This window comes from Porites lutea, chromosome 6, assembly GCF_958299795.1.
Source record: "Porites lutea chromosome 6, jaPorLute2.1, whole genome shotgun sequence".
Lineage (NCBI taxonomy): Eukaryota > Metazoa > Cnidaria > Anthozoa > Scleractinia > Poritidae > Porites > Porites lutea.
The window spans coordinates 23,771,728-23,797,789 of record NC_133206.1 but is presented as its reverse complement, the minus strand read 5'-3'; the positions used below and the strand labels follow the sequence as shown (position 1 = coordinate 23,797,789).

Genomic DNA, 26,062 nt, shown 5'->3' with positions numbered 1-26,062 from the left:
TTGGTTAAATATACATGTAATTTATTACAAGAAAGCATTTTTTATCACCAAGTAAAGTCTCCAAATCTCTGGATTAGTTTGTCCTGATCTGAAAGGTCTTTCTGAACCTTCTTTCTCATGTAAAAGATGGGGCAATCACGACTAAAATAAGGAAGAATGAGGACAAAATGTTGTCAGTAATATGTTGTCATAATAATACCCAACTTGGGAAATGTAACTTCTCTCAACATTGCTAAGAGAAAAAATCATTGGAAAGCAATTCAAGGAAAGTTATTGTTGACAAAATTGAACTCTATTTTGTAGTGGAACTCCATTAATATGGACAGTGTCAAGGGGACATGCCATAGTGCCCATGTAACGCAGGCTACCAGAAAAGAAAAACAGCACAGACACATGTTTTATCAATGTAAAGACCAAAGCAGACTTTTTACAAGAAAACCGTGCAAAATTTCTTAACTGTAACTGTTAACACTTCATTCCATAGAAACCTTGCAATCATTTATCATAGCCACGGATTATAATATCTGTATTGTTCTTGAAACATGCCAAAGAAATCTGTCATATTAATGCACTGGTGCTTTTACTTTATGACTCAGCCAGGTGGACTGAATATCAGAAAGAACCTTTGAAAGTTCTTTTGCCCTTTCTGTTAAGTTTTCACTGGTAAGATATTCACTCATAGTCAGTGCACATGATAAAAAGTATCCATAAAGTGCGGTTGATGATACATGGGAGTTAGTGACTCAGGACACAGGAAAATGTGATTTCTCTGTATGAAACAGGTTAATTGTAGAGAAAAATAAAGCTTTTCCTTGGGACAAATGAAACTGTCAGTGACTGTACTACACAGGCATGCCGGGTTCCACTGTACTGTCTAAGTCATATAATTTTCTTTAGGGTAAGTGACAAGACAGCCTGAGGTACTGTAGCCTTCTCCTACTGACTGTTTTAAACTTCTTTTCCAATGACTATTTCCTTCGCAGATCAAGAGAGGGTTCTATATCATGACTACCTCACTGCACCCCCTACTAGGGAGCTTGAGATGTCACAACAGCAACAGCAATGAGAACGTCAAAAAAGCAATAGGATTAGTTTAGAAAACAACAACTTCACACTTTTAATATTTCTACATTTCTTTGGCATCACTGCGTGACTACAACCTGAAATTGCCTAATTTCAGATTATCCAGAACGTAAGCAAATGACAACAAATTTCTTTAAAAATTCACTCTTTTTGGACAAGGATATTTTTCTTAGGAATTCAACTCCAGGGGAGTTTGCCTTCATTAAAAAAGTGAGAGAGTTGGGATAATCATGCTGAAGTTTTTAAAAGAACGCAAAGTCACTTTTTCAGGTGGCATTTTTGCTGCCGTTGTCATCATGCTATCTTAAACTCCCTACTTTCAGTGATTGGGAGGGGGATTAATAGTTCACAGTCAGCATAACTCACCTTGTACACAAAACATCAGCATGTAGGCTTCCCTGGCAATTCTGACACTGAGTCCACAGTCTGGCAAACTTTTCCTCCAATGCATTCAAATGTGCAATTTCCTTTTGAAAAAGAGCTGACTCCTTGGGTTTGCAGTGTTTACACACAGCAGCAGCTGAATGTTTAAAAGAGAATTCTTTCTATTAATTTCAACTGAATTTGATGAAGTGAATGGGCATAATAATGACACCCTTTCTCAATAGCATAATGTATTTACATCCTCAGGAAATTTTCTGAAAAGTTTCTGTGGCATCTGTTTCTGGGCAGTGCTCATTTAAAACTTACCATCTGAAAAATATATTACACAGTAGGATGCAATTTTTCTTTGTTTATTTTGTTTAAAAACGACAACATCCACATAAAAAAAAAAACAGAAACATACAAAAACAATAGCATTTCAGCACAAAGACTCAGAAAGTCAGTGGAAGGATGTAGCCCTAACATCAAACAATACTTTTGTTTCTAGGTGCTACACTTATTTGGGGGGCAGACCCACTTAGCTAAATATGCTTAATAAATAATTGTCTTGAGGAAATAAATAACCTTAAAAACAAGGCTGCAGAATGCTTACATTCATCACCCAAGACTGATTTACATCCAATACATGTGCTTTTTTTCTTGGTGAACATGGCCAGCTTGCTAACTTTTGATGTGACAATGGTTTTTGTGAGTGTATGTTGGCCCTCTGAAAAGATAGAAAGTTAGATCCTGTTAAAATAGAAACCAGGCTGGAAATAAGAAATAAGTGTAATACATTATATCTAAAACGTTCTCTATTCTAACAAGCCTTTATTTTTATTTTTTAGTTTAACTATTTAGTTTAACAGTTTCCTCTTACATTTCTTCTTTTATTCCAAATCTGTAGGCAGTTTGCAAATTCACAAACAAAACAAATTCAATCAATCAATCAAAAACAGTGCCATGAGTATGTGAAATATCATCATCCATGTGAGAGTAGTTTTAAAAAGGACTGTTGTTAACCATGATGTTTCAAGTTTCGACAACCTCAAAAAACAATGACTACACTCAGATTGGACCTGCCTTTTATCTCCCACAGAGTGTCAGTGAGCTCACATTTCATCTTAATACACTACAAACAAAAACCTAAAGAATCTGATGCTCACATTTCAGAGAGCCGACCAACTTTTTAAAACAGTCGCAAAGTCTATCAGATGAAAATGATCCTTCAATACTCACTTAACAGAACAGAAGTAGCCTTTGCCTCTCCCAGAATTGGTTCAAATATTCTGAGCAGTGGATTGGACAACTGGTTTTCCAGGTAGTACTTTGTGTCTATGGGAATGTTGTTTTCCAAAACATAGATGGGGTCCTGAAACAAGACAAAAAAAAATCTTGTAACTCCCTCACTTCGAGAGCCACAAGTTCTAACTTTATTATGCTGTGCAAGTGACTAGTGCTTCTTACTTTTGAGTCTGTGGATGGAATCCTGCTAGCTGAATAATGAATATTCAAATGAAAGCTACTGAGCAGTACTTTTGAATGGTGGTATTTAGTTGCCAGTAATTTAAATATAACTATTTGACATTTTCCCTAAATTTTGACTTTTGGCAAACTTAGGAGTGACAAAGTTCAAATCCTTTGTTTAAGTACTGCATTAAAGATGCATACATTTGTGGACAGTTAGGTTAGTGCCTAAACTTTACTCAGTTTAAGCCTATCCCTCCCAGGAATGCTTATCATAAACAAAATTCAAGGAGCTGTGTCACGAAACTCAACCAAATTAGGTAATTACAAAATGCCCATTAAATTAAGAGAAATGCAAAAATAACCACTTAAAACATCAAAGGAAGGTTAAAATAACACAACAGAAACAACAGATGCCACGGATGGGCAAAACTGAGGAAGATTGAAACGGATTGAAATTAGGGTTTTTGAAAACTGTTCAGCCTAACAGTCGACCCCTGCTATTTGCAACTACAAAAATAATGCTCAGGAGACATACCAGTATTTGTTTGTCTTGGTCATTTACCTGTAATTTCTTTGCTTACTTTAAGTTCCATAGCGATTGAGGGCAAGTAATTGGCAAAATTAAACAAAACAAACTGGACTAGCTGCCGTGACACAGCCCCAGCCCTTTAAATCATTAAACTCAGAGAACATGATGGATGACTCTTTTACCTCTGCTTTTTCATAAGCCTTCTCCCCTTTTGCACCTGCTATGATGACATATGGCACTCTGTCACCTAACTTTGGAGCAGAACCAGCATCACGTTTTCGCATTCTAGGGAACAGTGTCAAGAGCAAATGCAATTAAGAGTATTTTTCCTTTGAAAACTATAATCAGAACATTTTTGACCTTGAAACAACCACAAGAACTATCAAAAGCTCTGTAGCTCTATTGTATAAACTGGTTCTGACCGCTTTTTGTCACATAAGCATTTAACTCATGAAAGAAAAATGATAAGTAAATTAATAATAATAATAATAATAATAATAATTGTTATTATTATTATTATTATTTAATAATAACCCAAGCCTTTTATTGATAACAAAACTAACCATAAAATCCTATTTACAATTAATTTCACTTAAAAAATTATTCAGGCAAAGCACTCTTTATATTATTCCTTTCGATTAAAAAAAAAGACAATTTCGGTTGAAAAAATTCATTCCATCAAAAATATATCATATATTCGGAAAAAAATTCCATTTAAAATAATAATATCAAAATCTTTATTAATCAAGTAAATCACACTTCTAATCTACACCTCAACAACAAAACTAAGCAAAAGTAAGCAAACCGTTTTAAGTCAAGTCTATTTGGATAATATATTGACAATTTTTTAAAATGTTTAAAAAGGATTTCTTTGTAGGTGTAAAACATGTAGAGTTAAAACACATGTCATCAAAGGCGCAAATTTACAACAGACTATAATATTCTCAATAATAATAATAATAATTAATAATTAATAATAATAATGATGGTGATGATGATGATATTGCCCTGAATTAATGCACCACAATAGACATAGCAGAAAAAGTGCTACATAGAGGATATTTATGGCCGCTTGCAGATACAAAAACTTCTCTTTGAGTGAAATATTTTTCAACAAGAGAAGAGAAATTCTGTATCTCCAAGCAGCCATCTAATGTTCTATTTATTACATAAACACTGATGAAATACCAAACCTTTTCAATTTAATAGTTTATTAAACCTACCTTTCAGCCAGCTCAGAATGTGCTTGTTTTCCAGCATACTCATCTCCAGTCTTTGTTAGTTCCTTTGTAATAACCAGCTGTGAGATATCAATTCTGTTGCAGAGCAAGTCTGATATGACCTGTTTAGTGTATTCCACTGCTCCCATGGGATCCCTGTCCAAAATCATAGTAAAGGTAAACAATACAATCCTTTAAGGCATTTCCCTATGCCTTTAAAGCTCATTGCAAGAAACAAAGCTGTAGTGCTTCCATGAAGAGTGCAAAGGCTGATCCTTACACAAAATTTAGCAAGGGGGGGGAGGTAGGGGTGGATCCAAGGATTTTTGCCAGGGAGGGGAGGGAGGTTGAAACTAGTTCACCATGTTAGTGCATAATAATGTCATATAAATTGAAACTAAAGCACTTTATAGTCAGATAGTATGCAGCTCTCTTCTGGAACTTCTTATTTTATTGGACCTTCAAATAACCTTTTCCCTAGTGCACATGGGCAGACAATTCTCCATAACTGTGGAGTCATCTACAGTTGGTGTAAATGATCTCTTCTAGGACCTGTTTTTAAACTTTGGAAATAAAAAAAAAATAGTTAATTGCATATTATGGTACTAACATTAATTTACAGTCATGCATTGATTACCTTTCAATCAGAACCTTTTGCAGGCAGGAATTAATAAGGTTTGCAACAAGCGGACAGTTATCTCTCCTGACCTACAGTAAAAAGGGAAACAAAAGAATAAAATGTTCAGTGACTGTATTATGAGGAAACAAACATCCATAGATACTAGCTGTTTCCTGAGTGGGTGCAAAGCAACTGGCAATAGTTATAATATAGCTAACATATTATTAATTATTATTGATTATTAATCCATAATAATCTTTCCCCATCGTATCTGAGGCGGATCTTTACCAACACCTCAAATGTACATTCACACAATCTTAGAAATTCTGAGTTAAATTATTATGTCCCCAGACCCAAAACTGAGTCTGCAAAGAGGAGCCTACACTACAGAGGATCTGTTCTGTGGAACAAGATTCCCTCAGAGATTAGAAAACTGCCTAGTTTAAATGTTTTTAAAACTCCAATTCATGGGAAAGATTTTTCTAATACACCATGACCCATTGTAACTCTTATTATTCATAATGTAAGTTTTTGTATTTTTAACATTATAGTCAATAGTTCCTTAGTCTTTTAGTCTTAGTATTTTAGTCTAGTTTTAAACATGATTCCTAGGAAGACCATGTAAAATGATACGATTTCGTGTAAAATAAAGATTGATGATGATGATGATATTGTATTACAAAGAAGGTAGCACAAATTATAAATACTCCATCATCTAGAAGGCAGCGATGCGGTTCCACTGTGATTTTAGAACGATTACAGACAATCTTTATAAACAGTAATGTTAATACAAAAATTGGAAACAGAGCAATATTTTCATACTAATCCTGATCTTACAGTTTCAATTCCCTTGCAGTCCATCTTATCATGTTTTTCAGCTTTAGTAAAGTACAGTCCGGCATATCGCTTCTTGCTGATTAGGAGATAAGGAAAGTACACCTGTGTACAGAAAATACAGGTATACTAGCAGCTAAGCTATCACCTCAAGTGCTCACAGTAAAACATGAACTGAAGACTAAATTTAGCTACAATTTAAACAACCAGCGACACTTTAAACTGTTATCAATGACATGAATAGAGTACTAAAGTGATGATGTCATAAAAATGAAATTTCTGAAATTATGGGATTTGCCAGGATAATTTTGAAAGAACAATTAATGTCCAAGAGGCCTACTTACCAAAAATGAGCATTTCGGGGCAAATTGTCTCCGAGATGTTAGCTGGTTATACTCAGAAAACTCCGTACAAACGCTTCTAATTTTTTTTGGGGTCGACCCAAAGAAATTTAGAAGGGTTTGTATGGAGTATTCTAAGCATAACTGGGCTACCATCTCAGAGACAATTTGACCCGAAATGCTCATTTTTGGCAAGTAGGCCTCTTGGACATTGTTCTTTCAGAACATCCTGACAAATCCCATAATTTCAGAAATTTCATTTTTATGATGTCACACTTTAGTACTCTATACCACTGGCTGTGGCTGCACTGAGTACGATTTATGTTAATCATGTATTCACAAAATATTGAAAAGGAGGTTGTACCATGAACAAAATCCTGGATAAAGTTAAGGCGACCATGCAAATGCAAATCGTGAATCCTCTATTAAGCCCGCCCCTCCCCCCCCCCTCTGGCGGGAGGGTCATAAAAGAGGATTTACAGTATTCAAAGTACAAACTTACCTTTTCAAACTCTAATTTAATGGGTTTCACAAAATGTGAGGAGACATAAGCTGCAGCTTCTTTGCCAAGTTCCATGCTCTCTGCAACAGATTCCACTCCAAACTTGACCATTACAGAATCAGTATCTCCATAAATGACCTTTGCAGTTGTCTTGTAACCATTTTCCATGGTATACTTGGACTCCACAAGCTCTTTTGTTCGCTCAATCATCATACGGCCAAAGGCTGTTACACTCTGTGAAGGTATAATGAGTTTGTTTTCAAATTCTGTAAAATTACTCGGTAAGGTAGGTACTCTAGGTAAGCAATTTCTCAAAATTTAAGCTTTATGTTACAAAATCTAAGATGCAAAAAAAAAAGAACGAAAATCTGACAATAACACTTTAATAACCTTAAACACAATCAGAGCTCTGTAAGCAGAGTTTCAATTTGTATAAAGGAATGCAAATATTCCAGGCTTTTTCAAGGGCAACAGTATGAGAATTCCATGACCAAACCTTGATTGAACCTTTATTGCTAATTCTATTCCTCTGCTGCATTTAATGTAGCATTCATTCAATAACAAGTCATTTAACAACATTTATGTCAAGCTATTTTAAAAACTTATGGGACGACTCACAAGTGTACAGTAACCTCCCCTCTTAGGGGCGGAGGGGGCGGAGTGTATGTATGTCCCTAGTCTGAATTTAAAAAATGATTGTTTTACTTTTTAGGAGTAGGCCATATCCCTGTTAGTATTTAACCCATCTTTATGAGGCGGTAAGGGGGGGGGGGGGGGGGGGGGGTATCCATTTTCACAATTTATGAAAAATGAAATAAGCAATAAATTCAGACTCAATGAAAATCATGGTTCATGACAAAATAAACATGTATTTTTTATTTCACGGAAAATAATTTTGCAAAATCACACTTTGCGGATACTATGAAAATCATGATTCACGAGGAAAAAATTAGCCATATCACATTTCAAGGGGAAAAAGAGCCGATCACAAATCACGAAAATATCCTTTACCACCCTCCTTTATGTTGTTTGTCACCATTCATCTAGTCTTACATTGCTGTTTTAAGGCCATGTTGATTGTTGGAATTTTACCCTAACTGGGCCTTGTTAGAGGAGCATGAATGGAGTGGCATGGGAGTTAACAAGACTGAACCTTTTCAGTTGCTTTCCAAACTTTTCTCTTTGTCCATTTCAATTATATTTTCAATTAATTTCAATCACCTGAGAAATTGGCAGACAGGGAAGTTTACCAACTTGAGCACCAGTAAAACCATAAACTGAGTTAGCACTTAGCTTTAAAGCCAGTTGTCGACCATCAAGAACCTAGAAATAAAGTTTGCAGTAACACTAGAGCTGTACTCCAGAAAAAGAAAATCATGGCTGGGGCCAGTTTAATAAGACATTATTTCACAAGTTAACTTACAATTAGTGTAGCTATTGTTTTTAGACTCCAAGACAATAGCTACACTATTGTAAATTACACTTTTGAAAGTTATATTAAATCAAACCATGTTATGGACAAATGAAAAATGTATGTGCATTTTACGTTAAGTTTTTTCTCAAAGTAAGAGAGAGTTGTGTTATGTCTGCAAACAATCAGAGATTTCATGTTGCTATTAATAGTATTAGTTCTTGTGCATGGACAAAAGATTGTAGACATAAAAATTGATCAATTAACAAGACATGCAAGAAACTTGGAATTCCAGAAAAAAAGAATTAATATCCTCTTACCTTTTTCTTGAAGGGGTCTGTCTCTTTTTTCAGGTCCTCCTTAGCCCTGCATTATTAGGATCACAAGAGAAGAAATCAGAATAACTGGAAATACTGGTAGTTTTTTTAATATTACGTATTGTAACAATAAGAAAAACAGACCGGAAACACTACAGTATTCCTCATACGAACTTGTTCCACATTTTCCTGAATACATTCATCTTTACTGCACTTGCTCGCCATAAAAACTAGAAATAGTGCTGGGCACAGTCAATATGTATAGAACTAAAACTCAGACAAACAAAAAATTGAAAATAACATTTTTTGTCCTTGTCCGAATTTCTTACTTTTGTTTTTCTTTTGTAATTAAAATGTCATGTTTGAATGACTTTTGTCATATCGCCAAATGATGAAGAAGTAGCTAATTCTTCTAAAAAACATACCCAATTCAAGACTACAATGGAGGTCAAAAGTGTTGGGACCTTTCCAGTGATATTACTAAAACTAGCGACCCCTCCCCTCCCACCCCAAACAAAGTTGAATTTGGAGCAAAATGGGTGAAACTGAGCGCTTTTTTTGGTCACAACATTGCTAGGGGAAGGCGGAGGGGGGGACGATGCGATGAACCCAAAGCCGAACAAAAAAATGTCCTTAGGAGCAGAATCCTACGGACTTATTGCTTGCAAGGGCTTTTTCACACGGTCCCAAGTTCTTTTGTCCTCCATTGTAGAGTGCACAAACCATACCCTATTTCAGACCAAAATGGTCAAAATTGATACCCCATTTCAGACCAAAACGGCTAAAAAAAAAACCATACCCTTTGGCACGACACATACCGATGTAGCCTATATAAGGGGCTACCCCCCCAGGACAAAAAACGTGTTGCAGATTATGAGTCTCGCTACTTACTCAAGCGAGACTAATTAAAATGGTCAGATATCTGTTATCTTTTCTTTTTACAGAGACACAGTGACAGTAGCTGTACAGTGGATTAGTGTACAATGAAAGTCATAGTCGTATATGTTCCTAACTTGCCTCAAAGGCTTGGAAGAAATCAAATTACAGAACGAAATACTATAATCAATCCTGCCTGTCAAAGACGTTCTTTAGGCTAGTTAAAATAAATTACTCTTGGGCTAGTACATGCTAGATGCAGCTAAGCTGTAAAAATGACTTTCTTTGCACCCATGTGGATTCCCTGTGCATAATTTCTGCAGTTTATGTTGGCTGAGCTGCAGCATTTGGAACAACAAGCAACTGTGGTGGTAAATCTTTCCTGGTTCTGATTGGCAACAATTGAAGTCTCTGGATGTCGCAGACACGTACCCCTTCCACTAACAGATGAGGCGATTGGTTAACTGTATCATATCAGCACTCAAAGACAAACTTCAATTCCAGCATGTCCTCTCAGGGGCAAGCAGTTGTAACATTTTGCTTGCCCAGGCAACCACGTGCTTAATTGTCTTAGTAATTGACTTAGTTGGAGGATAATTTGCTTGGACCATTGCCCATTAAGGAATGAGCTTGAAAAGTTACTTGCCCAGTAAGAAATCCTAGAAGACTGGTTGGGTCTTGTTTGGAGCCCTGTAGGTGGACTAAAACTTCAACAACTTACTTTTTCCTTGCGGAAAGTAGGTTCTCAAGGATCTCAGGCAGCAATCCTTTTCTGACAGATGCCTTGACAAAATGATCTCCAGAGGGTGTCTTGATAAATTCATCTGGTCTCATTCTGCAATGACATCAAAATGTACAGCAGATTTATAACTAGTAATAGTTGACACTACAGCTGCCTCCGTTCTGTAAATTCATTGTATATTGCTGGTCAATAGTATTCTTGCTCATTGTGTAACTCTTTGAAATATACCAATTCATAAAGAAGATTTTCACACGTATTCCATATGTAATAGGTAAGATAAATACAGGAAACGCAAGGTTCCATGCACAGTTTCAGTTCAATTAATTTTTACACAGCTTTGATCAAAACATTCCCAGTTTTGAGAATAGTTTATTCTAAACCATAAGAAAAGATTTAATTCGAAGTTGAATTTTTTGCTATGATTTCTCTTTCACTTTTTAAATTTAGTTCATTTTATTTGCCGCAAAGTAAGCCTTAGAAAGGACACATTCTAGTCTTATTTTAACTTTATAGTGGAAGGACATCTGTGAGCAGGAAATAAGTCAGCACAGAATTTGATTGTCGGCGAATTTCTGTAATCATCTGTCGTTTTGCTAATGATAAGCAAGCCATTGTTCACTTGTCTTGCTTGTTTGGGGCTGAGTCTTATTCCGGTCAAAGAGAGAGAAAGAGTGTATGGCAAGGTTTCCAATCAAAGATTTGGGAACTCGTGTCTGGCAAACTCTCCAAGTGTCACACCTTATAACCTCATCTGCGCTTAACGAGTGTCTTTTGATCCACAACTTTCAAAACAACTACTCCACAGAATGTCACTGATAACATGTAATGCAAAAGAGTATTGAAGTATGACTGTACAATAAATGTCACAAAATCTACCTAAGCGGTCACTTTGGGATTTTCTGTCTTTATGTCATCCTAACCATTTCATACTTGCGGGCACAAACAATAGAAACCTCATCATGACCTATACTACCAATTCCTCGTGGCCCCTGCTCAAGCAAATCAAGATTTTTTCTAGCATACTGACTGTATATTTCAACTGTACGTACTTTCCTTACTATATGTGTGAGTTACTAGAGTGCCTCCTCAGGATTTCACCTTCTGGGCAAAATCCCTGCAGGGGCAATAAATGCAAGTTATTTCGAGAACATTGTTCTTTGTGAGGGGGAGGGGGGGAATGGTGCTGTTGGTATTTTACAAATATGGCTTTTTTATTGAGTTTGGAGATTTGTTATCCATTTATTAATCAAGCCCTCAGAGTGACCTCACCAGTATCGAAGTTCTCCTTACAATTATGAGTTCAAATTTCAGCCACACCCAGGGCTGAGCTCTAGCAGAGCCCGCTGGCCCCTAACTTTTGCCCTCGGGTGATGAGAAAATCTCAGATTTTTCAAACAAATCATATGCTGGGCACCCAGGATTTTACAGGTTCAGAGCACTGGGCTCCCTTCAATTTTCCTTAAAGCTTTGACACCAACCAAAAAGACATGAGGGCTGTGTATCTGTTCAGGGGCAGTCAAGTGAAACTGCTGTGCCTTTTGTTTTCTCGTTTTAAAAGGGATGTTAAGAAACCCATACAACTGTGGAAACAAGTAGGACAGAGACCACAATTCTGAGGTTTATCTCCTCGGAGGGCGTTTGGCGAATGGGCTGTTCAGGCCCAAGTAAATGGCCCAATTTGCTGTGGTATCCCTGCTATATGCAACAAAGCTAATAAAATGTCCCTCATTTGAACAGGTTCTGGATGTGACTGAAAACTGGACAAAGAACTTCAGGTAATATTGACAACCCTTGAGTTGTTTAGTATGAAGAATTAACTGATCACTATTTTTTATTGTTTGAACCAGTGACTTACTCATGGAGTTTGCTCTGATGAAGTAGCGATGTGTAACACAGGTTATGAGCCATCATGATAGATGGATACAGTGAGGCAAAATCAAGGGTGGCAACTGGGGAATCATAATATCTGAAACGGATATAAATATTAAATTAAATTCACAACTCTTGTTTTGCTGCAAGTTTAGAGGGGCTAACGTAATGCTATGTTATATCTTCTTAAAAACCTAAACTCTTTTTGCATCAATTGAATTCCAAAAAAAATGGTCCAGTTTTGTTATTTAAAACTATATTTAGGCATTGGAACTGTTTCCTGTTTTGGTAGAGTTGGCAAGCATGGACATGGATTGAAAATTGAAAATGTTGGGCCATCATGTTTATGTTTTAATACTATGCTTGCAAAAATCACCAAAATATGTATTATGGTTAGTGCTTCCTGATGAAATTGTTTGATATCTTCTTCATAACTCTATGGGAGCTATTATATGAGTAAAGGCACTTAATTAATGATTTCAGAACATAATTGACCTAAAACAGCAATATCCTAGTCCCTTTAAACTTTACATTTAATGAAAACAAAAACCAAAACCAAAAATCCTTGCTTGTCTCTGCAAGTATATTAATTTTAGCAGACACTAACAATTCCACCAGTCAAAAAAAAGTACAAAAGAAATGAATGATGATTGATACTTCTAAAGGAACAGAGACATACAAGGCACCCAAAAAAGAAACTTTCACCGGATACTTAATTCCCTGCCCATTAAAAAGAATCAGTGTGCAAAGAAAGTCATGTCCTACAGCCTAGGGCTAGTAGATTTTACTATAGGGCTAGTGAATTCTGTTCTTAACTTGCCTGACGGGCAAGTCAATTTTTTGGGAGAAATTTAAATTACAGATGAACGGTAAGCAATTCTTCTCATCAAAAAACTCTTGGGGACTAGTGCAAATGAATTTGGGGCAAGTATATTCTATCTACAGTTATCCGAATGCCAAGCTGTAAAACTGACTTTGGTTGCACCCTGAGAATGCAACTATCCAAACAGAATAAAGTTGTTTCTTATAATTACTATATGAAAAGACTTTATGGCAAAAGGAGGAAAGCTGAGGGGAATTCTGCTAAGAGGAATATGATCCTACAGATGCTGTTGCCATGTTGTCTTACCCTTTAACTGGCTCAATGACAGTGGCACCTGTGTACTCCTCTCCTGCTTCAGCTTTGTGAGCAGGAAGTAACAAGTCTTGTTTCTTGGACTGCAAAACATAAACATAGTAAGATTCATGATAAAAATAACTTTTTTCAGTGAGAGAACTCAAAACTAGATTGTTTGATTAAAATGTCAGTGTTAATAATTAAACAAAAATTACTTGTGCGAGTACAAATTCAAAAACTTTTTAAGGAAAAAGGAAACTGAGATTCCAGCCACTATGCAGTTATATTAATGACCTACAACATCTACTTGTCATGGGAAAGTGGACAAGACTTCTTTATTTGGCCCTGTGCTGAGAACTGATTAGGCACTCTCTCAAAATAGTAGCCATACATGTTTCAAGGCTGTCGCCGGGGGCCATGTTCCTAGTAGTTGGGGGAAATCTCTGGCCCCCACCTCTTAATGACAACCCTGTGTTGCGAAAATAATTTACTGTTGACATTTAACTAGGACCCCTAAGTCACATCTATAAGAACAGGAAGTACCATTCTAAGGAGTTGTGAGACAACTTTAATCTGCTGTCCTCTTGATAACAGATAGCCCAGTGGTACACCAGTCACACGTGCCATCTCCATATAGTTTATTATGCACATCAGCTTCTCCAATAACCTCAAAGGTAAAATGGCATCTTTCATGCAGTAAATAGCAAGTCTACGACGAGTTTGGTCATTTCCATTCTAAAATACAAAGTCAACAAAACACTTTGTTAGGGGTACTTGTGAAAGTATATGCAATCTTCTTATTAAAGACTTAAGACCATCAATAACTGTGAAAATTATGTCTGACTGAACTAATTCTGGCAAAAATTGAAGGTCTCCTTTTGAGAGTTTGGAATGAAGTTATCTCAAGGATTTCTAGATAAACAACTTTCCGGGTACTTTATTATTCTCTGTGCCTAATGTAGAGGTAAATAATAAGATTGAGAATTTGTGGATAACAATAGCCACTTGAAGAATCAAGGAAACAATTTTTTCTAAATAAACAATTCTGGCTGTGGCATCCTTTAACAAGTTGTATCACACAAGTAAACACCTAGTCCTTTAATTCCGTGAATTTGTTTATCTTGTACCTGCAAATCTGTGATAATATTGTGATGTACGTCCTCCTTCTGTTCTTGCAGGAAATGAAAACTGACAGAATTTAGTGTGTAGGACCTCAGTTTATAGTCTCTTAACAGAGCATGTAACAGATCAAACTGCACTCGACCAGCAATGTTTATGACTTTGTTCTCCCGCTTTCCGTAAGCTCGTGATTGAAATGTTGTGTTGGATATTGTACTCTTTTCATCCTTCACTCTTCCAAGAAATGGAAAGGTCTGTACTTTTAAAGCTGCAGCTCGGTTCAGGAAATAAGGAAGATCAAAGTTCACAATGTTGTATCCAGTGATGATGTCAGGATCCACTTTCTTGACAAAATCACTCCATGCCTTTGAAAATTGAAATGTTACATAACTCATTTTAGACAATTAAAACATGACAAGCCACAATGTCTGTGCCAAGTAGTTACAGAATAATCTGATCACATCAGGATAAAAGTGATATTCAGTTTCCTAACAAAATAATGATCATTATATATTAACAGAAAAAGATATGGACTGGGTACGTATAGATTTTTGGATCCAGAATTCAAGACTCTTTCTAGACTTTTTCCAAAACAATAATTTTTTTTCTTTTTCCAGACCCAGGGTTATCAAATGAATGATCAATAGACACCTTAAAAAACACAGGAACAAAGCTCTTTTCAATGATATACTGCAAACGCACGGACAAGATTGAATAAGATTTGCTGTAGCTTAAAAAAAAAAAAAACTCAAGACTTTTTACCATCCTTCCAGACTTTATCACCACTTCCCAGACTTTTTCCAGGTCTGGAAAATTGCTGAGCAAATTTCAACAAGACTTTTTCAAGAATTCAAGATTCTGTATGAACCTAGACTTGCTACAAGTTGACCTCTTGGCAAGAGAAGCGAGCCTTTTTTGGCCGCGAAGCGGCCGACTGCGAGCAACGAAGTGGCGAGAGGTCGACTTGTCTCGCTTGAAGGGTTTCTGTTTGCATTTCACGCCAAAAATGGGGAGTGGCGTGACTAGCATTTGGGGTTTCAGGTTTCATTTGCGAGTCCTTGACTTCAATAGCGGAATGTGTTGATTCTACTCCGACTAAATCTATTGAACATGTGTGTGTATCTCCATCATCGAAGGAGCAAATTTGTTTACTTTGTGCAAAAGTTGTCTCTAACAATGATTTTAAGTGATTTTGTTTTAGGTGATGAAAAATGTGTCGGTAATTCTTGAGGATCACCTTGGGACTCCCAAGTACTATTTTCTCTTTCAGATTTAAAATATCCTCTAGCTCTTCTTCTGAGCAATCATCTCCTATGTATGATGCTCTAATGCCATGGGAATTTAGGTTTGAGACAGTCACCAACACGATGGCACTGCAATCCTCGCCAAATAAATGATCGAAAGCGTATGGAGCCAGTTCAAAAGTCAGACTCTTGCCAGCTCCCCGACACATCCCCCCCGACACATATGCTTCGATAGCTTTCCTTTGATATTCATGCAATTCAGAATAGCCCGTAGCCTCAAGAGCATCTTTCATCGCCTTTGCAATCGACCACATGTTGGAATTTGAACTGCAAGTCACGTTTCAATGCGCTTAGTACTTGTGAGTGACAGCTTTATCCTCAAGGGTCCTTGGGAGCTACTCTGATTGGACCAAGCGCACTGACCCGTTTTTGGGGTCGGTAAAACTGGCACCAATCAAGTATGAAAAGTCCTTTGTCCCGCCCCATATGAAATCCGACGACATGAGAGGCACGTTTTTTGAAAGTCTAGTATGAACCCTGTATGGAACTATCAACAGATGAGATTATTGAGTTCATAATTGTCATTGTTCAGAGTGGAGAGATCAATACCCATGCTTAAAAGCCACTGGTCTTTGATCAAAACATTTTCCAACTTCCTCTACATTCACAATTTCTGAAAATCTTTAGAAGCCATGACAAAAATTTGGTTCAATAATATTTAACACAAAATTCTTTGCAAAGATGTTGTTTTCTGAGCAAAATATTAGTTTCTCGCGGCTGCTTAGAGTGTTTGAATTTTCCTGCTTAAATGTCATTTTGTGCTTAATTGTGAGATATCAAGCTGAAATGCAAAAACTAGAAATTTGTTTTCTCTGCACATCTTAAGGCTGTACTCTGAATCTGTGAAATACTATCATTTCAACCCTAGTCACCCAAGAGCAAAACAACAAAAGGGTACAACGGGCCACTGGGTGCTGGTAGAACACGGTCCTACATCTGTGGTCATACATAATAATCAGTTTACTGGGCTAGTGTGAGTAAAATGAGGTTACAATAATTTCAGAGATGCATCATAAAACATTCCCAAAAACACAAGGAATAACTATCCTTCGTTGAACCCTTTGGAAATTCTACAAATTACTTCCAGACTTTCCTTTAAAACATTTGGCTTTAGACTCATGATCGTGAACTACAATAAAACAGGAATAATATCAACATGATAAAAATAAAATTATTTCCTTGCAAGCATGTATTATATTACTACACCTTAAGCATTTCCGCTTCTTTCTCGTACGACTTCACATGCGATCCTACAATAGGTGCACATGTATTAAGGGTGAAGACATTCCTGATGAATGGATCCTTGTCTCCCTGATTTATAACCATGTTTGCTATCTGGATTACAGGGTCCTTCTCTGGTTCAGGGAACACACCCTTTCTTCCGGCACATTCAATGTCAAAGCTCAGTATACGAACAGGAGCTATTTTGGACCATTCACCTTAAAAAAGAGAAAAAGTAAAACAGGTAATAGCTGGCAACAAGAGGAGCCCGCGATCCTAACCTCCAAGTTGTTATTATGCATGCATGGCTCATATTATGCTTCATTAGCCGGCTACCACTAAGAATGAATGGAATGTACAGAATGTAATCTGATCATGCACATGTGGACCGACTATCAGTCATTACCTGATCACATGTGCTTTGACCATCTATAACATGATACTTACTTAAGGATTTTTGTGTAGGATGGAATTATGATTCAAACATAGGTAGCCGCTCAGGATTTACGTACATTGCTGTAAGTAATTTAGGTGTCACGATGCTTTAAGATTTCAGTCGAATTAGGGTGTTCACTAGAAAGGAAACCACATGCATTCCCTTCCATATTTACCAGGGTTGTCATTAAGAGCCGGGGGCCGGGGATTTTCCCCGGGTACTAAGAGAGTGGCCTCCGGCTACTTTTATTGGAAAATAGAACAAAAATAGAACCAAAAGAAATCCCTAGCCCAGGGGGGGGTAAGCTACTTCCCATACATTCTCTTAAATGAAATCCAAACGATGTTCTCACAACTTGCAAAGCGATCAGCAAAGGTCTTGCCAGCGGATTTGTGTACTGATCATGCACATTAAGTTAAAATCCATAGATCAACGGTCTTGAGAAGAAACAAAAACATGGCGATCGGAGGCGGGACTGTTTCTCACGATTATATTTTGGTAATTCGCTAATTTATTGATTTTATGTCGCTTTTCAGACATAGTGTGTGGTTTTCTTTTTCTGTTAAACAATTTCCCTCTGCAGAGTTTGGAATATGCAACATATAGCTCGATCCGTACAGCTGATAAGAACCGCCGAAGAGCTAGAGTTGAGCTATCAAGCAGTGTTTTGCTGCAAACCTTAGGAAAGTTAAAGTCGCTTCAAGGTACAGAGCTTTCAGTAGTAGTTGTGATTTGTTTATTAGGATCGTTTTGAATTTTAACTTTGGATTCAAGGTGTTGACTGATCGCAATAAACGAAGTGAAATGTTATGAAGTGTGAATGTTTATTCAGTTATGATTGTAGAGCTGTAAGCTCATATTTATAAAGTTCTCTGAATTACTTGCTTCCGATAAATTTGACACTTTCTCCAGTAATTTTTATCAGCATCAAGTTATCCTTACCCGGCAAAAACGATGAAACCTATAAATCGATCGAGCGCATTGTTGTTGGTTAAGATCTAACACGGTTTCCCCCGCAATTTCAGTACCGAAAGACAAATACGATATGAAAGAAAAACAAAGATGCATGATATTATTTTTTTCAATTTTTATTTTTTCAGTAAGCATTTCTGATTTCCTCTGCCGGTCGCTTCTTGCTTCTAAAAAGTTTACTGTGGGAAAAGTACTGCAATTTTCCGCTGACCACCACGCGGGGTGACCGCTTTGCAAGTTGTGAGAACATCGTTTCTCGGTCCCAGACCTCGTCTCTTCCCCCCCCCCTGCCCTAGCCGTTTGATTCCCCACCTACTTGTTGTATTTACCCGGCAACTTGAAATCTTATGACAACCCTGTTTACCCATGTATGATTTAGCTACCAATATGTATAAAAGCACCTTGATTTAGCAATAAACCATGAGTGTGATCAGGACTTAATTGTGTGCTGATAGCCCAAAACCGGCTTGGTCTAGAGATAATCAAGCAGCTGACACTTCTCTGCTGGCTACAAATCCCGTTTACAACATATTCATGATAAACATCTGATGAATATAGGACTTCTATGATCTACAGCACAACCCAAAAGTATGTTACCTCTCTTGTGAGGCACAAATCTCATACGTGAGACAGGTCTCTCAGGGTTTAAAACTGTAAGCACCAATAGGTGGATTATGCAGATCACGTGTATTTAAGGCATCTGTCGACTGACTCTCGGTTGACAGGATCGATCAGCACTCGATCGACTGTCAGTCGAGAGGTGGTCGATACTCCGTCAACATGTCAGTTGATACTCGCTCCACATGTCAGTTGAGTCTTGGTTGACACCTTTTTTTATTTGGTCAACCTGCGGTGACCACTCGGTCAATGACAGGCTGACTGTTCGATCATTACATCGCAGTCAACCATCTGGGGCATATCGGTGGACTGTCGGTGGTATATCGGTGGACTATTGACCATCACACATATCAGCCGACACGATTGATATGTCAGTAGTTATCAGCGGACTATAGACCATCGCACATATCAGCCGACAGTATCAGCTGAGAGTAGGTTAATATATCGGCCAAGATATAGACCAAGTGACGACCGCAGGTTGACCAAGAATGTATTAACTGAGTGTGAACCAAGATATTGACCGAGTGTTGACTGACTGACGACCAACAGCCGAACGCTATGTCTACCGACTGTCCACTGATAGTATGACCGAGTAACAGTAGCCGTGCCTTAAGGACGTGCTTATTAATGATCCGCCGAGTATCGACCAATATAGCGACCAAGAGTCGCCCGACTGAAAGTTCAGTGTCAGCCAATATATCGACCGACTGTAGAAAATATGTAGAAAATACCCAGTCGACCGAGAATTGACCGAGGGTTGCTAGCTTATTGACAAACTAGTGGTGGACTGTTGTCCGACCTGCATGTCAGTCGACAGCAGCCAATTTGAGCCGATGCTCCACTGACATATCGACCAAGTAGTGGCTGATATGCAAATGAGTGTCGACAGAGTATTGACCGACTGTCGGTCGACACTCGACCGACAGTCCCCCGATATATCAGCCGAGTATCAATCGATACTGTCAACCGAGAGTCGGTTGACAGATGCCTTATATACACATGATCCGATTATGCTTTGATCATCATAGGAACCTGTATGATGTTAATAGAGTGAAAGATCTAGAAGACCTGTGGAAAGTCTTTAAAAACCATTATGTTGTTCAAACCTGCCTCTAAATTTTTGGCCAGCTCTGCAGATCTCTACGTGGAAGACTAATCATTATTCTGAGTTGCCCTTTGGCCAAGCTTACTAAACTTTTCTTAGTTTTACACTATAGATATCAATTTCCTTTTCAGTGAAATCATAATAATCAAAGTGTCGTGCAAGAGGTCACCTTTGTAAATGACTGCAAACATTTTCAAGTTTGCTGATCGGAAAGTGTAGGCCTCTGGTAAATAATGACTAGTAACCATTAGTTTGATTTCCCCAGTCAAAGCCATATAATAATTATTAGAATCTCTTGTAAATGACCACCACTCATAAGTTATCGCAACAACTTTCGGGCCTGACAGTTTTATAGGTTTTCATTGTTTTTAACCTCTTGTAAGCAACCAATTGACATCTGGTGAAGTCTCTTTGTTTGCTGTATGTACTATGCCACTCAGAGTATACAAAGAACTTTCAGTGACAACATGGAACTACACTATGTAACCTGCATACAATAAATTATCTGCCAAAATGTAGTCGCACGTGTTAACACCTCTTCTTGGAAGATACCCCCCTTAGGCGTGATTCTCATAAGCAACTAGTAAATCTTTGCATTTTGGGCGGTCACTTATGAGAGGCTTGAGGCTAAGAGTTCTAGATGTTAACCAACCTTCAGGTGAATGGCTGATAAACTCATCATAAGCTATGTCAACTTCAATCTGACAATGAGACACTGGTTGAGCATCACTTTTAAAGCTTCCCTCAAGGCTAGGTGAACGAACCCGATATTTTCCTGCAGGAAGCTCTATCCAATTACACCCCACAACATCAGTGTCTACCATAAACCGGACCTAATGGTACACAGAGCATCAGAAAAAAAAAACAAAACAAGAAAAAAGAAAAGAAAATTTTTCAAAAAAAAAAAAGATATACATGTTAGACATTTTATTTTTTTCTAAGCTTGCGAGCGGGCGGAATCCTCCAAATCCTGCAATCTGATTGGTTCCGAGAGCGGGCAGTATTTTACGATCTTGCCTGCTAAACCGGGCAGAATCGTTGGCAGTTTTATTCACAACTTTGTTTGTTGGTTGTGAATGAGCAAAACCGGTGATTTTTAACCATTTTTCTTTTAAAACTTGTGCTATTATTGGTGTTAGCTAGGGGAAAGTGAATTTTGTTATTCAGATAAAACATCTGAAGGGAGAATCAAGCAATCAAGTAAAGCAAAACAGGCGGCTCATGATATCGCTTCACTAGCCATATAACTACGCTGTAAGTACTGCAATCCTGCTCTTATGCACCGTTTATTCGACATTTTTTCTCTGTTTGTAGGTTTGTTTTCCATTTTTGCTGTCTGAATCTAGATTCTGCCGTTTTTTGTTGAATTTTGCCTTGCTGGTTTTCTACTTTTCAGAAAAGGTTGTTGTCAATGATTGCATGTAGCTTTCAATCTTGAATAAACAACACGAACAACTGTTCCAGCAATCAGTTATCGCTGTTTTTATTTCTTTGTTTATTTAATTGTTTAGTTACCCACATCGCCTTCTTTTATTCAAATTCACTTCAAAACCCTAAGATTGGTATGTGTAATTATAGCTCTTTTTATAAAGCCTTTGTGCAGTTTTTATCCAGTCGATTGAATTAATCTTAATGTAAAAATTTAGCCAAAGAAAATCTTTGATGTATTTTCTTTCCTGTGGCTTTTAAGTTCGTTAAAAATTATGTTGTAATGTTTTGTTTTGGTTTGCAATCGATCACGCGCTTTGAATAATATCAACACGAATGCGCCCTTCTTAATTCAACACACATAGGTTGGAGGCTGAAGTAAAATTTTCCCGAAACTTTTAAATCTTAGTAGGAAAAAAATAAAAATGATATTCACCGGCCTAAGTCGGTCCGTATTGGGAGAAGCTGTGCCCTCGATCTGAGTACTGCCCTCGGCCGGTACTCAAGACCTCGGGCACAGTTTCTCACAATACAGACCTCCCAGCCGGTGAATAACATATATTATTTCAGGTTAAAATTTTTTAACCTAGGTTGATTCTCAATTTCCTTTGTCTCCTAGCCCTAATTCATGAATAATTAGGGATAGGAGACAAAGAGAATCAAGCTACCGGTAGGTTAAAAATTTTAACCTGAATTCAATTTTGACCTGTAACATACATGTTTAAAACTACCAATTCTAAACCAGATAACTTGGTGTAATATTAACTGTTATTAAATTCAACACAATATTACAAAATGGGAATTATTCGCTATAAAATTTTTTTCTCCCATTACAAATGGGAAGTTTGTGAAAATGTAAATTGGATAATTCCCATTATTTTTTTTTTCTAAATGACATTAACGGTTTTATCATCTTGTTACATACCTCATAATCAATATTGCTTTCATATGAGGAATATCCCCTCTCAGGAAATTCTCCAAATCTAAATCCAGTTTCTAAGATCCTCTTGGCTGGGGCAATAAGTTTTGGTAAAGCCATTGTGATGCAAAGAAATTGAGCCTTTTTGTTTCCATTGTAGCCATAAATACTCTCTTTCATTTGACATTCCACAGCTAAGACAGCCTGAAAGACAGATGATTCCATTATTTTTCAATAATAATTATTATTATTATCATGGAAATACCTAAGGTCTAAGAAGCCTCATTTGCTTGAGAGCTAGTGCAAAAGCTTCACTATTGAGTTTATTCATGAAATAACAGTTTGACAATAACACTTGCTATCTTTCAAATCAATACAACCATGGGGTGCGAACCAGGAGACACAATGTAGGACAAACAGAGTTTTTCAGAATCTTCCTGCAAGCCTTCCTTTAATCTTTCCACACTTCTCCAACTTTCACTCTTAAGTTACACTCAAAACGATTGTTTCTTATAAGAATCTTTACAATTTAGGTAGATTTTTGCCATAAATTGCTGTACAACATTAAGGTTTTCAAATTTGCTGACATACTGCTCCCCAGTTGAAGTATACAAAGTTCATTCCCTCAAGCATGTAAAAGGACAAGATGATATACTCCATTAATTTTTCAACTTTGGGTTGATTATTGCAGAATTACATGCCTGCTTAATGCTGTGCATGATGCTACTGAAAGGCATAATTTTAACTTTATTAATTTAAAGTGTTAGACAGGAAAAAATTTGGATCACTGAAAATTTTGCACGAATTTTTAGTAAATAAATGAATAATATTGACAATGTTGACTGTAAAGTGAGTGGTTATCACTACAGAACTCACATCAACAACATTGTCTTTGTTAGATCTCATATCATCTAACACAGCTCTGTTAAGTGCATCCTGAAAGCTTTTGCAGTGACTATGTTGAAATTCTTTAGGTGCCGGAACAAAGAAGTAGGGCACAAATCCATGGATGTGGCAAAGAACACTGTTTCCTTCCATTGTAACACCATACATTTGAACTATTGGAACCGGACCAGACATTGATCCAGGCATTCCTTTTAGGGGTTTACCTGAGAAGAAAGAATAATTTCACTTGATGGTACCAAAGCAACTCGAAAAATTAAGAAAATTTCCCTGGAAGAATGCCTCCTATTTCCCTTACATAGACCAATTCTTTGACAAATTATTGTACACACAGATTCTATGAACCAATACCCTCTGACAGGGCTCTCATTAAAGGCTGGCAACTGGCTAAAAAAACCGGCTACTTTAAGGTCTGAGCTGTCTACTCTTGAAGGAAAATGGGTAAAGTGAGGGAGTGAAAGCCTCAAATTGTCTACAGCACTTGATTGCCAAGCTGCCTACTTTAATGAGAACCCTGCCTCAGATCAATGTATGTTCCCTCAAGGGTGGTCAGAATACAGTCAAACCTGTGTGCGACCACCTCTCATACATTGTAGGTGAACACCTCCCTTACCACCTATCCAAAACACTAAAATTTTCCAATTCAAAGCCATACAGTTGGAACCTCTCATATACATGTACGACCACCTCCTGTAAGAAACCATGACTTTCTGTTATTTTTAACCCCTTGTAAGCCACCACTTGATGCATAAAGAGAAAAAAGTGAGAGGTGGCAGTTCTAAAAGGACAGGAAGTGTGAAAAATGTGGGGAAATTACATAATAATGCTTAATATTTATTTTGCAATAGGCCTTGTCATGGTTTTGGAAACCACCTTGACGAGTGGGCAACTGCATGAGAAATTACAGTGTTTGCATGAGAATCTTATGTCAAATAATTTCCGTAAAATGGCCATTCTGAAAAAAATATGAATTAAAAAGTAGAGCTTCACAGCAAAGGATTTCACTAACAAATTTTGGGGGCCATTACTGTGCTTAAATTTCTCCAGATGCTTGCTTTAGATTTTCCATATATTTGTCTGCAAATTTTTCCTGGCAAAGTTTAGTGGGCAGAAAGAGAAATTTTTACAGACAAATGTATCCAGGAAATTTTAAAAAGTGCTTCTAGCGCATGTAGCTGCATGTAATGCTCTTAAACTCTTTCAGTACAATCGTTAGGAGTGAGTTTACAATTCAGATTTTTTTTCAGAACAGCCGTTTTACAGAAATTATTCGACATTAGATTATCATACAAACGCAGTAATTTCTCATGCGGTTGCTGACTTGTCAAGATGGCTTCCAAAACCATGATAGGGCCTTTTGAAGAAGGGCTAAAGGAAACAAAAACAACAACAACAAAAAAACAAGAGGCAGGAGCCGTGAATGCAACAATACCAGTCTTAACTTGCTGAAACACTTCCGGAAAACACAAGATAAACTGAGGGGTTCCACGAATATATGTGTTGCTTCCCTCTCCTTCCCTCAATGTTGGTTTCACAGGTTTGCTTGGGCATAAACTTCTTCAAAAGTAACATTGAAGGGGAAGGGAAGAAGAAATTCACAAGTGTTTCAACAATAATCATTGAAAATTGTTATTGTTATTATGTTAATTGTCATAATAATTTATTGTTATTCTGACTGGGAATGTAGGTATGGGAGAAGGGGGGGTTCGGACCCTTCTGTCCCACCCCCCCTCCCTATGACACACACACATGGGTCTTACACCCACAATGCTTCTTCAGATGTGATCACGATTCATTGCAACTAAAGATGCACTGAATTTAATGATAATCGGTTCATATTAAAATCTAGAATACTACTCGATGTTTGCAACGGTGGATAATGATCAGCACAGAGTTATAAATAGCGCTCGTGATTGATCTAAAAAATACATGAAAGTCAAAGCAAGTGTGTACAAACCGATATAATTATCGACTTCCAGCTGCTGAAACACGATGTCATCAGTAAAAGGATTTAGTTTAGGTACAGCAGGTCTTGACCATTTGGCAGAGGGATTTTTATCATTGACAAAATCGAGCGCTGCCAACTCTTCTTCAAATCCTCCACCTTGGCTTCCAGAATTTCCGTCATCATTACGAGAACGTTTTGCAGAGCTGCTTGCATCTGGGCTTCCTTTACGTTTCTGAGTTCCATCCATGACGACTGAACGTTCTATAAAGCCAGTTTGGCGCTGATAATGTAACTTTTTCTTGTCAACAAAGTGAGAGTGGAGCTTGTGGTGGAAAATTAAAAATGGCGGGAATGAAAGTTCTGGGCGGCACATGCCGCTGACCACAAGTTTTTTTTATGTTCCCTGGGGAGAGGAGGTGGGGGAACTGAAAAATGAAACGGCTTTAATTTTGGCTAGTTTATTTTTCTGCCATTTGTTTGATGTTCCACTTTTATCATTTTCCTCTTTTCCGTAAGTTATTTTTTAAAAAATAAAATTTACTGTACTGTATTTTTTTATCTGGGCATGACTGGGGAGAAAGCTCCCGCGTTGTTCCCGCCAAAATTGCCAAAAATCATGAGGGTGAGTTTGTTCCCAGCTCCCACGGAATCAAGAAACAACGCGGTCGTCTTGTGGAAAAGGTTGCAAGCGAACTTGGATGACGACAAGAGGAGATTCCATTCCCTGTTTTTTTATTGCTTTCCAATTTGGAACGCACTATTCTACTGTCTTCGAAAAAAGAGCTGTCCCGAGGTT

General features: G+C 37.4%; 2 protein-coding genes across 2 annotated transcripts in view; one reads left to right on the top strand and one right to left on the bottom strand.

Moving 5' to 3' along the window:
- Position 1: 1 nt before the first annotated feature.
- LOC140940517 (DNA polymerase delta catalytic subunit-like) lies at positions 2-25,618 on the bottom strand. Its single transcript, XM_073389502.1, has 21 exons — positions 25,276-25,618; positions 23,292-23,524; positions 22,422-22,619; positions 20,721-20,901; positions 16,923-17,155; positions 14,421-14,777; positions 13,837-14,028; positions 13,306-13,394; positions 12,163-12,273; positions 10,287-10,400; positions 8,693-8,738; positions 8,183-8,284; positions 6,962-7,195; positions 6,122-6,223; positions 5,303-5,373; positions 4,669-4,821; positions 3,628-3,730; positions 2,686-2,818; positions 2,060-2,173; positions 1,450-1,603; positions 2-141 (listed from the first exon to the last, which is right to left on the bottom strand). Exons 1-21 carry the CDS (start codon positions 25,511-25,513, stop codon positions 45-47), a joined length of 3,255 nt encoding a protein of 1,084 aa, XP_073245603.1. The 5' UTR covers positions 25,514-25,618; the 3' UTR covers positions 2-44.
- A 310-nt stretch (positions 25,619-25,928) lies between these two features.
- The window catches only part of LOC140942361 (uncharacterized), a 28,002-nt gene continuing 27,868 nt past the window's right edge, over positions 25,929-26,062 (top strand). Inside the window, exon 1 of the mRNA XM_073391315.1 lies at positions 25,929-26,059. The gene's annotated coding sequence lies outside the window, so the exon portion shown is untranslated. The remainder of the gene's footprint in view (positions 26,060-26,062) is intronic.

What these genes read in the sequence shown, in the direction of transcription:
- LOC140940517 (XM_073389502.1), bottom strand. Translation starts at nt 25,513, where the DNA reads ATGGATGGAACTCAGAAACGTAAAGGAAGCCCAGATGCAAGCAGCTCT. An exon ending in CTACTTTCCGCAAGGAAAAA is followed by an intron (nt 8,739 to 10,286) that starts GTAAGTTGTTGA and finishes CTAATAATGCAG; the next exon opens with GGCTAAGGAGGACCTGAAAA. An exon ending in CATTCTGAGCTGGCTGAAAG is followed by an intron (nt 3,731 to 4,668) that starts GTAGGTTTAATA and finishes ACTGTTCCCTAG; the next exon opens with AATGCGAAAACGTGATGCTG.